This window comes from Malaya genurostris, chromosome 2, assembly GCF_030247185.1.
Source record: "Malaya genurostris strain Urasoe2022 chromosome 2, Malgen_1.1, whole genome shotgun sequence".
NCBI lineage: Eukaryota > Metazoa > Arthropoda > Insecta > Diptera > Culicidae > Malaya > Malaya genurostris.
This window is the reverse complement of record NC_080571.1, coordinates 161,745,513-161,758,359: the sequence shown is the minus strand read 5'-3', so window position 1 is coordinate 161,758,359 and position 12,847 is coordinate 161,745,513. Positions and strand designations below refer to the sequence as shown.

The window sequence follows — 12,847 nt, the reverse complement described above, 5'->3', positions numbered from 1 at the left end:
AGATCCTGGTCTTATTTTGTTGATCGCTCCACTGTTGACCTGAGAGTATTATGCAGGTTAATATTAGTTCAAATAAGCTATTTTAAAGAGCAGAACAAAAGATTTGTTACAATTGGTCCCTAAAGTAATTTCACAAAAAAAAATATATTTCTTTCGAATATTTTTTTTTCATTTGTAACGGGGAAGATCGATAAAATAACACTTTATCGCGAACAAAAATTTGGTCTGTTGTAGATGTTGTAGATATAGAGGATGATACAATGATTTAACCTTGAAGTTTTACGTTCAAAGGCACAGAATCATCGAATCGGCATGAGATATTTACATAGTGGTATTATGATATGCGCCTAGATTTATTAACCGATGAAAAATTAAAATTTGAGTTGATTGTTCCACAGCACAAAGGATTTCAATTTATTTAAATGAAGTTTGACAGTAGTAAAACAATTTTAATGAGCGTAGTAAAACAATTTTAATTGAACGTAGTTTATTTAAAGTTTTAAAAACCGCCTAATACTTTTAAATGATTGAATCCACATTTGCCCGAGTACAGACCATTGACTGAATATCACCATTATCAAAAATATGCAAATCACTGTTGACATAACGCGAACTCTGAAAATAAAAAAACACTTTAATTTGTATGTACATACACACACACACACATATATATATATATATATATATATATATATATATATATATATATATATATATATATATATATATATATATATATATATATATATATATATATATATATATATATATATATATATATATATATATATATATATATTTATATATATATTGTAATATTGCTTTATAAATGAGTTTACATCAGTTTCACGCGAAAATGGAATCATCGAATCGGCATGAGATATTTACATAGTGGTATTATGATATGCGCCCAGATTTATTAACCGATGAAAAATTAAAATTTGAGTTGATTGTTCCACAGCACAAAAGATTTCAATTTAATTAAATGAAGTTTAATGGTAGTAAAACAATTTTAGTAAGCTTTTATTTAAAGTTTTAAAATCCGCCTAATACTTTTAAATGATTGAATCCACATTTGCCCGAGTACAGACCATTGACTGAATATCACCATTATCAAAAATATGCATAACGCGAATATATATTAACTCAAAAAGATTTTAATTGACAAAGACAAAATTATTTTATTTTTTGCAATTCTTACCTTCCGATTCTGGAATTACAGGATGATGAGTTTTTAAAATTCAAACCAATGACAATCCCGAAAAGCTTTAAAGTTGGACTCAAAACTATTACAATTTATTCGTCATATGACAATACGAATCGGTTTGGCTAACGCTGGTTCCTGAATACCGGCTCTGAAAGTACTGTAAATAACCGTAAACATTAAAGTGAAACTTACTTGGACATCAATGTTCAATCGATTGTCACACGTTTAGCTATAAATCCGAGCTGCTTTTCAGAAAGTAATGAGTGATTGAAATCTCAAATAGTCGCCTCAAACGATGGTCTATGTCATATAAAATTAATAATAATATAAATCTATATAGATGCATATTATTATTAATTTTATATGACATAGACCATCGTTTGAGGCGACTATTTGAGATTTCAATCACTCATTACTTTCTGAAAAGCAGCTCGGATTTATAGCTAAACGTGTGACAATCGATTGAACATTGATGTCCAAGTAAGTTTCACTTTAATCTTTACGGTTATTTACAGTACTTTCAGAGCCGGTATTCAGGAACCAGCGTTAGCCAAACCGATTCGTATGGTCATATGACGAATAAATCGTAATAGTTTTGAGTCCAACTTTAAAGCGTTTCGGGATTGTCATTGGTTTGAATAAAAACTCATCAAAACTCATCATCCTGTAATTCCAGAATCGGAAGGTAAGAATTGCATAAAACAAAATAATTTTCATTCAGTAATAGCCGTTCAACCGAGAAGGTTGTGTATAGAAGCGTACAGTTTAATAACGCTGGTTAGTTTACACGCGTTAAATAAGACAACGGTTGAACTACAGGTAGAGACCTGTTGGCAGCAGCCGTTAAAACGTATAGTCGTGCTGCATAAGAAAGCCCTAGTGCTGGGCTAACAGGTGCTGGTGAAGGAAACAACAAAGGGCGTTTCCCAAGCTCTACCCAGGCCACAATATACAGCCACAAGTGCTGAGCAGGAGAGTGCAAAGGCACATCGAAGAAGAAGAGTGCAAAGGCACACAGAAGCAGGAGAGTGCAAAGGCACACCGGGGCGAAGGCACTTCGGTGCAGAAGCATATCGGTGCGGAGCACAAGGAAGAAGGAGATAAGACAACTCGGTCTTTCCACTGCCATACAACACGCAGGTATACACCGGTGACCTGCGCTGGTTACAGCTGGCGAAAACAAAAGTGAATCGGAAATCGAGTGGTGCTGGATGTCAGGTAGCAGTAGCATCACATCCAACAATCAGCAACCAACAAGAACATCTAGAGCAACGAGGATCTACACGGCAGTGCAACGGAGATAGACAGCAATTTCAAGGTAGAAGTTTTTTCTTTTCCTTTCGATTGAGTACTGTGTAGTGTTGGTTTCATTTTTTATTTAAAGTTTCATTAAAAATTTTAATGTGATGGATGAATCCATGGACGTAAATCCTAGCATGAATCCGATACCCCCACGAACGAAAAAATATCAGGAGAGCTCTTCTGGGCCTTGGATAGTCTTTTTTAGACGTATATCAAAGCCATTAAACATTGTACAAATTAATAAAGGTTTGACATCACGATACTCTTCAATCAAAGAGATCATAAAAGTAAATAACGATAAAATTCGTGTTGTGGTAAATAATTTGAAACACGCGAATGAAATTGTCTCTTCGGAACATTTCATTAAAGAGTATAAAGTTTATATACCCTCCAAAGATGTCGAAATTGACGGTGTTGTTACCGAAGCGAGTCTTTCGGTAGATGATTTACTCAAGCATGGTGTTGGTCGTTTCAAGAACTCTATGCTTGAGGGTGTGAAAATACTGGAGTGCAAACAACTGTACTCAGTAGTTCATGAAGAGGGAAAGAAAGTTTATCGCCCATCAGACTCGTTTCGAGTGACATTTGCCGGGTCTGCGTTGCCGTCCCATGTCTATGTCGATAAAATTCGCCTCCCTGTTCGGCTTTTTGTTCCCAATGTAATGAATTGTACGAACTGCCAAAAATTCGGCCACACAGCTACTTACTGTAGTAATAAACCAAAATGTATTAAGTGTGAAGGGCCTCATAAAGATAATGATTGCAACAAGGAAATTGAAAAATGTATTTATTGTGGGAATAGTCCTCATGAGGATATTTCAGTATGCACTGCATTTAAAGTACACAAAGACAAAATTAAGCTTTCTTTAAAAGCACGGTCTAAGCGCACATATGCAGAAATGCTTAAAACGGTCATTGATGTCCCTCCTTTGGAAACCGAAAACGGGTTTTCAAATTTAGAGGAATCAGAGGACTCTGACTCTGACGAAAATAGTGAAGGTATTTCGTTTATCACTACCCAAGGGTCAGTTAAGAGAAAGAAGTCTTCTTCCAAATTACCAAAAAAGACACCTAAAATTTCATCTGCAAAAAAAAATCCCCGTGTTAAACAAAAAAAATCAAAACCAAAGACTGTGCCTCCTGGTTTGTCAAATTCACAAACCAATCCAGGATCTAGCACAGGTAATAATCCTGTGGGCTCCATTTCACAGCCACCAACAGGATTACAGAAGTTTTCGGAAATTGTTGAATAGATTTTCTCAGCATTCAATATATCTGAACCCTTAAAGACCCTCATAATGGCATTCCTTCCAATAGCTAGAAATTTTTTGAAGCAGTTATCAGCTCAATGGCCAATCGTCTCAGGTTTTGTATCTTTTGATGGATAATTTATCACCCGCCGCAAATGATACAATCACTGTCCTGCAGTGGAATTGTCGAAGCATCATGCCAAAACTTGCTTCATTTAAAATTTTATTGCATAGTCAAAAATGTGATGTATTTGCTTTATGCGAAACATGGCTTACTTCAAACATAGCTTTAAATTTTAATGATTTTAACATTATACGTCTCGATAGAGACTCTCCGTATGGTGGAGTGCTTTTGGGAATTAAGAAATGCTATTCCTTTTATAGATTAAACATCCCTTCAACTTCTAGTATAGAAGTTGTTGCTTGCCAAATAAACATTAAAGGCAAAGATATTTGCATAGCTTCGGTTTATATTCCTCCAAAAGCACAAGTTGGACAGCGACAGCTTAATGAAATGGTTGAAGCCCTTCCTGCTCCACGATTGATTCTGGGGGATTTAAATTCGCACGGAATGATGTGGGGTTCCGTTTACAATGATAGCAGATCATCTTTAATACAAAACATTTGTGACAATTTTAGTATGACGGTATTAAATATGGGTAGCATGACACGGATCCCAAGACCTCCCGCACGCCCAAGTGCATTAGATCTATCTCTTTGCTCAACATCAATTCGACTAGATTGCACCTGAAAGATATTGCCTGATTTACACGGTAGCGATCATTTACCAATCATCATCTCAATTAGCAATAGCAATTGCATTGCTACTTCAGCTAGTATTCCATATGATTTGACAAAAAATATCGATTGGATTAAATATCAAAGTAGTATCTCTAGTATTTTGAATTCAATGGAAGAGCTCCCTCCACTTGAAGAATATGACTTCCTCATTTGTTCGATTCTGGAGGCAGCAGAACAATCCCAAACTAAACGCTTTTCTGGGCCAACGACTAACAGAAGGCCTCCCAACCCCTGGTGGGACAAAGAGTGCTCAGAGGCTAAACTCGCAAAACAAAATGCTTGCAAGACGTTTCTAAAACGGGGAGGAGGAACTCCTCAGAATTTTGAAAAACTTATGGTTTTAGAAACCAAGTACAAGAGCATACTTCGAGCCAAAAAATGTAGCTATTGGAGAAATTTTGTCGAAGGTTTGTCAAGAGAAACCTCAATGAGCACTTTTTGGAACACGGCCAGACGAATGAGGAATCGTAACTTGGGCAATACTCGAACCGATGGATATTTGACTTTGCTAGGAAAGTTTGCCCAGATTCTGTTCCTACGCAGAGCATTATTCGGGGATCTCCTCCAAATAATGGTTTTATTAATAACCCATTTTCAATGATGGAATTTTCTATAGCACTCTTGTCTTGTAAAAATAACGCTCCTGGGTTGGACAGAATTAAATTCAACTTGGTGAAGAATCTGCCCGACCTCGCAAAAAGACGTTTGTTGGAATTGTTCAACAAGTTTCTTGAGCAAAATATTGTTCCACCTGACTGGAGACAAGTGAAAATTATCGCCATTCAAAAGCCGGGGAAACCAGCTTCCAATCACAACTCATATAGACCCATTGCGATGTTGTCCTGCATCAGAAAATTGTTCGAAAAAATTATTCTACGACGTCTCGACACTTGGGTCGAGACGAACGGTTTGTTGTCAGATACTCTGTTTGGTTTCAGACATTAAAGGAGCATTTGATTCAGTTTCCATTGATGTTCTTTCAGACAAGCTCCACCAACATGGACTCCCAGCGGTTATAAATAATTATTTGCACAACCTTTTGTCAGAGAAACGCATGCATTTTTCATATGGCGATTTGACAACATTCAGAATTAGCTACATGGGTCTACCGCAAGGCTCATGCCTTAGTCCGCTCCTTTATAATTTTTACGTGAAGGACATTGACAGCTGTCTAGTAACTCCATGTACACTAAGACAATTGGCAGATGATGGCGTAGTTTCAGTTACTGGACCCAAAGCTATTGATCTGCATAAACCATTGCAAGATACCTTAGATAACTTGTCCGTTTGGGCTGTTCATCTTGGTATCGAATTCTCTGCGGAGAAAACAGAGTTAGTCGTCTTTTCAAGAAGGCATGATCCCGCGCAGCTTCAGCTCCATATGATGGGAAGAATGATCCAACAGGTTTTAACTTTGAAATACCTCGGGGTGTGGTTTGATTCCAAATGCACGTGGGGAGGACACATTAGGTATCTGATAACGAAATGCCAACAAAGAGTAAATTTTCTTTGAACAATAACAGGATCTTGGTTGGGTTCTCATCTGCAAGATCTAATAAAATTGTATCAAACAACGATACTTTCAGTGATGGAATATGGATGCGTTTGTTTTCGTTCCGCTGCAAACTCTCATATTATCAAACTTGAGCGAATTCAGTACCGTTGCTTGCGAATTGCCTTAGGCTGCATGCATTCGACACATACAATGAGTCTTGAAGTTCTGGCGGGAGTTCTTCCATTGAAAGATCGATTTTTAGAGCTTTCATCACGCCTGCTAATAAGATGTGAGGTGCTGAATCCCATGGTAATTAATAATTTCGAACGACTAGTCGAGCTTCGATCTCAAACAAAATTCATGACAGTATATTTTAACCATATGTCACAGGAAATCAACCCTTCAAGATATATTCCTATCCGTGTCAGCATCCTAAGTGCCCCTGACTCAACTTTAATTTTCGATACATCCATGCAGCGCAAAGTGCGTGGAATTCCGGATCATCTACGCTCGACGGAAATCCCAAAAATATTTTCACGTAAGTTCAGGCATATTGACGCTGAAAAAATGTTTTACACGGACGGATCGCGAATTGAAGAAGCGACAGGGTTTGGTATGTTCAACAATAATGTTTCGGCCTCATTTAGGCTTCAAGAACCTGCATCTGTTTATATAGCAGAGCTAGCAGCAGTTCATTATAGTTTGAGTGTAATCGTCACATTATCTCCAAACCATTATTTCCTCTTCACAGATAGTCTGAGTGCAATTGAAGCCATTCGCTCAAACATGACTGGCAAGACTGAACGGTATGGGGAAAATGAAACAGTGCCTGAACGACATATTGAACAATAATTATCTAATCACTATAGTCTGGGTCCCGGCTCATTGCTCCATTCCTGGCAATGAAAGAGCCGATATTTTAGCCAAACGTGGTGCTATTGAGGGTGAAATTTATGAGCGACCGATTGCTTTCAACGAATTCTATAGCTCGTCTCGCCAAAGAACACTTGCCAGCTGGCAAGCTTCTTGGGATCGTGATGATCTGGGTCGGTGGATGCACTCAATTATTCCGAAAATATCGACAAAGGCATGGTTCAGGGGACTGGATGTGAGTAGGGATTTTATTCGTGTGATGTCCAGACTCATGTCCAATCACTACACGTTAGATGCACATCTCCTTCGAATTGGGCTCTCCGAGACTAATCATTGTGCTTGCGGAGAAGGTTATCGGGATATTGATCATGTCGTTTGGACATGCGTGGAGTATCGTGATGTCAGATCTCAACTAATAAATTCTTTGCGTACCCAAGGTAGACTATCCAATATCCCAGTTCGAGACATTCTTGCTTGTCGTGACCTTTCATACATGAAATTTATTCATCATTTCATAAAGAAAATTGGAGTTTCAATTTAATAAAGGCCCCTTTTAAGACTTAGTTCTGATCCCTGCTGCGTCCATGAGTTCAACTAATAGCTAAATTAGAATAAAAATTATGTAATGATACAAACAAACTAGAAACAGTTTATGAAATTATCAACAAAATGTCTGAAAATAACAGCTTATTTTATAATTTATAGAAGTTAATCGTTTGGTTCAAATAATATTTCCGAGTAGATTTCATAATTAATGACGAGTTACCTAAGATGATATTTAAGCTATAAGAGAATATGTTTTAATAAATTCAAAAGGTTGTGACAATGTTAGAATTAAATTAGGATAAGAATATTATGTAAAAGTGATGCTACGGCGAAGAAAAATTTATGTAAACGGCCTTAAGAAATAAACGTATTTATGAAAAAAAATAATAATTTTGTCTTTGTCAATTAAAATTTTTTTGAGCTAAAGATTGAGCTTTGAAAAACGATTTGATACTGGAACCGGAATCCAAAAATCGATGTAGCCAAAGTCAGATAAATTCACTTGAGTAGCTGAATAGTTTACATTTGTTGCAAAATGTGTGAAAATCAGTGGAGACAACTTTGAAAATCGTAGTGCGAATTAAATCCGAATCGAAAACTGAATGCCACTAAAACCTGCGAACCTGATACAACTAATAAATTTATGTGAAACGGATATTTTTATACATTTTTTTAGTCAGATCTAACATTCCTTAAACCAGATGTTAGATCTGACAAGAAAACAAGATGTTTTATAGGATCTAAAACTTTTCATTTGAATCTTAGATGGTTCTCAGATTTCACTTGAATCTTAGATCGGTTCAGCCATCTAAAAAAAATGAGTTAAACAATTTCAATTTTTCACATGTCATCTTGTACTTCCGGAACCAGAAGTCGAATCGGGAGCCTTGGTTAAGAGCATACGACTTATCATATAAATCTGAGTGTATAAAAACAGTTGAGTCATCTCCGAGAAAATCAAGTGTCTCAAGCGCATTTGCTGATTTCGACGAATTGATTCGAATTGTACAGGGGTGTTATGTTCTTTTAGCATTTATTGCTGTAAGTTGTTAAAATCAATATAATTATGGAATTGCTGCTAGGTGGATTAAGTTCATCAAAATAAATTCAAATGTTTTGTATAACAAAAAGCATCACTCAAACCACATTTTGAAATTTTTTCGCGTAATAAATAACGAAAAGAAAAACGTTGGGGTATGTTTTTTTATATGTAGGAAAAGCGTGCAAAATTTGAAAAAATTTGCAATAGTTTTTGAATGACGATGTAAATGGACTCACAAAACCTGCTTTCGAGAAAAATTCGTTTAATGTTTGTTGTTTATAAAATCAATGTAAACAATTTATTACTCAAGGAGTAGGGTCAAACCTTTTTTAAAAGATCATATATCATTCTTAAAATGATTAATTATGACAAATTATAAAAGTATAATTTGTCATAATTAATCATTTTAAGAATGTTTTGCCAAGTTTTTAAGTCAATAAAAACAGTAATCTTGGGCATGCGTTTCGAAATCTCACTTCTTCGCAGCCTAAGATGAGCAAAGGCCCATAACTTGCTGAGTTTTGTTCCAATGGACTTGAAAATTTCACATAATACTCTTAAATTTTTTTACTATCAGAAATAGAAAGAAAATAATAAATAATTATTCAAAAGTCATTTAGGGGTTATCCTATATTGTCCATTGGGCACATAATTGATTTCTATACTTTATGTTTCGTCTTCGACTCGTCAGTACATAACAGTTTATGTTGAACTGTTTTGTAACCTGCAGCTCAGCATAAGCCGCTAGGCAGGCATAAAGATTCTGCTACTTACAGAACACTTTTTTTATTTGCACCGAAGTGTAACGTCTTTACTGTCGTGCCGAACGTAAACGAGTTTCGACTTAAACTGGCCGATTCAGGTGATGTTTATTTAGTGGTTATCCTATTTTGTGCGTTGGGCACATAACCGATTTCAATACTTTATGTTTCGTCTTCAACTCGAAAGTACATAACAGTTTATGTTGAACTGTTTTGTAACCTAGCAGCTCCACATAAACCGCTAGGCAGACATAAAGTTTCTGCTACTTTCAGAACACTGTAACAAAGCTTTTGTTATGCTCTTTAAAATAACTTATTTGATCTAATATTGACCTGCATAAAACTCTCAGGGCAACAGGGGAGTAATCAACATAATAACACTTACCCGGATCTCAAAGGTCTCACAATTTTTCTTTTACTATATATAATAAAACAAACCAATTGGAAATTTAAAATTCATCGTAATTTTATTTAAGGTAAGCATAAGAATGATAATTAAAGCATTTTATTTATAAATATCAGTCAATAATGTCATAAGATTTAATTCGTTCAATTAATCACATCAATTAAATATTTGCGCACATAAAAAAACGTTGGCATGCATAATCATTGCGGCCGTCGGACGGTTGGGCGCTTTCGACGATATCCGAACAACAGCTGCTGGCGATCCCGATGCACGAGATTAGAGCACTCCGAGCAAGAAAGATGGGGAAAGAGACATACCTTGGTGAGTGAGCACGTGTACACGTACTATGGCTGTCGCACCGTTTGTTAGCCGGACATCGCTATAGCCGCGGTCCCTTTCGTTGAGGCTGTCTCCGTTGATATCGAAAATATTTGCGCACATAAAAAAACGTTGGCATGCATAATCATTGCGGCCGTCGGACGGTTGGGCGCTTTCGACGATATCCGAACAACTGCTGCTGGCGATCCCGATGCAAGAAAGATGGCGAAAGAGACATACCTTGATGAGTGAGCACGTGTACACGTACTATGGCCTGTCGCACCGTTTGTTAGCCGGACAGCGCTGTAGCCGCGGTCCCTTTCGATGAGTCTGTCTCCGTCGATATCACTAGCACCCGTATCCAGGGAGGGTACTACACACTTTAGGTCAATATCACTGGTGTATTCTAAATTCGTGGCCGGAACGGGGACCGCGTGTTGTATAAGTTCAGACCGTGCATCAGTGTTTTTTTTTATAATCAGAAATAGAAAAAAAATAATAAACAATTATTTAAAAGTGTTAGGCCCTGCCCGCTAATTAATTATTCCTTTACGTTGTATTGAGAAAGATTCTCCGAACAATTTTCGTGTAAACGTTTTTGACAGATACTGTAAATATTACACATTACACATTACACAAGCTACACATGGTAGAGTGATTTTCAATACATTTTTGTTTTTCAAATAACTTATGTTTTGCGCATTGAAAGGTAAAGTACTTTCTTAATTTTCTCAGATTTCAGATATCGATAGTTTATTCATGTTAATACTTTAGTAGTTACCAAGCGCCTTCTAAGAAAACAGATTTTGGTTTGTCTATCCTCCTCTAAATTATTAAAAATTGACCGATAACATCACTCTCGAAAACAATTTTGATTCTATGTGCTAAACAGTGTTTAGAAGAGCAACTCCAGTGGATAACACAGCAGATTTATTTCCTTTTATAATGTTCGTTACTCTTTCAAATTGATGAGTTGTTGAATGTTCATAGCTGTTATCTTTGATGTCCAAGTAAGTTTCACTTTAAAGTTTACGGTTATTTACGGTACTTTCAGAGCCGGTATTCAGGAACCAGCGTTACCCAAACCGATTCGCATGGCCATATGACGAATAATTTGTTGAGTTTTGAGTCCAACTTTAAAGCTTTTCGGGATAGTCATTGGTTTGAATTTTAAAAACTCATCATCCTGTAGTTCCAGAATCGGAAGTAAGAATTGCATAAAATTGAATAATTTCGTCGTTGTCAATTTAAATCTTTTTGAGCTTTGAAAAACGGTTCGATACAAGAACCGGAATCCAAAAATCGATGTAGCCAAAGTCAGATAAATTCGCTTGAGTAGCTGTTGCAAAATGTTTGAAAATCAGTGTAGACATCTTTGAGAATCGTAGTGCGAATTAAATACGAATCGAAAACTGAATACCACTAAAAATGAAATAAGTTTATTTGGTTATCGACTATCCAAACCTGCGAACCTGATACAGCGAAACCTCCATTTACGAACTAAACGGGGGTTCGTAAAAAGAGGTAGTTCGTACGTTTGCGTTTTGCGTATAAAGTTTACGTTATTTGGGATTTGGTTTGTGAAAAAAGTATACGTTATTTGGGATTTGGTTCGTAAAAAACGTTTACGTTATTTCGAATTTCCTTCGTAAAAAAAGTTTTGTGTGATTATTGTGGAAACCGCGCATCATATGGTTATTTTCGGAACGGACGTAAATAAGTGCAAGAAAAGGATGTTTGGGCTCGTTTCAAAATCCAAGATGGCGACTTCTGGTTTGTTGATATTCTTTGAAAACCCTTACAATATAAGTATTTTCGGAACGGAATTGATAAGTAAATGTCAAAAAACGATGTTTGAGGTAGTTTTGATATTTAAGATAGCGACTTCCGGTTTGTTGATATTCCTTGAAAACCCTAACTTGGACTTGGAAAACGATGTTTGAAGTGGTTCTGAAATCCAACATGGCGACTTCCGGTTTGTTGATATCCCTAAAAACATTTGTTGATATTCCTTAAAAGTATGGATATTTTCGGAACGGAATTGTCAGAAAACGATGTTTGGGCTAGTTTTGAAATTCAAGATGGCGACTTCTGGTTTGTTGATATTCTTTGAAAACCCTTACAATATAGGTATTTTCGGAACGGAATTGATAAGTAAATGTCAAAAAACGATGTTTGAGGTAGTTTTAATATTTAAGATAGCGACTTCCGGTTTGTTGATATTCCTTGAAAACCCTAACAACAATATGGGTATTTTTGGAACGGGATACATCGTCAGAAAACGATGTTTGAGGTAGTTTTGAAATTCAAGATGGCTACTTCCGGCTTGTTGATATTCCTTGAAAACCCAAACAATATGGATATTTTTGGAACGGGATTGATGAGTAGATATCAGAAAACGATATTTGAGGTGGTTCTGATATCCAATATGGTAACTTCCGGTTTCTTGATATTCCTTGAGAACCCTTGCGTAATAGATATTTTCAGAACGGGATTGATGAATTAATTTTTACGAACCCCCGTTCAGAAAACGATGTTTGAGGAGGTTCTTAAATCCAAGATGGTAACTTCCGATTTTCTGATATTCCTTGAAACCCCTTACAATATGGGTACATTCGGAAAGAGATTTAAAAGTAGACGTCGGAAAATTGTAAAACAGTGACTTCCGGTTTATTAGTATCTTTTGAAAGTATTTGCCAGTTTCTTTTAAATTTGTATTCTTTTGAAACACTATACCGGAAGTCACCTCATTGAATTTTGAAACGAGCTCAAACATCGATAATCAATATGTTTCGGAATTTTTTTTTATGGTGTATAAGGCATATCGATAAATCGGAGGAGTTATA

General features: G+C 36.2%; 1 protein-coding gene across 6 annotated transcripts in view; it reads right to left on the bottom strand.

Moving 5' to 3' along the window:
* Positions 1-383: 383 nt before the first annotated feature.
* Positions 384-12,847, bottom strand: part of LOC131431585 (transmembrane and coiled-coil domains protein 2) — a 216,456-nt gene continuing 203,992 nt past the window's right edge. For all 6 annotated transcript variants that reach the window (XM_058597398.1, XM_058597404.1, XM_058597403.1 and 3 more), the window contains one exon: positions 384-615. In XM_058597398.1, the coding sequence (XP_058453381.1) occupies positions 492-615 (124 nt within the window). In that variant the 3' untranslated portion in view covers positions 384-491. The remainder of the gene's footprint in view (positions 616-12,847) is intronic.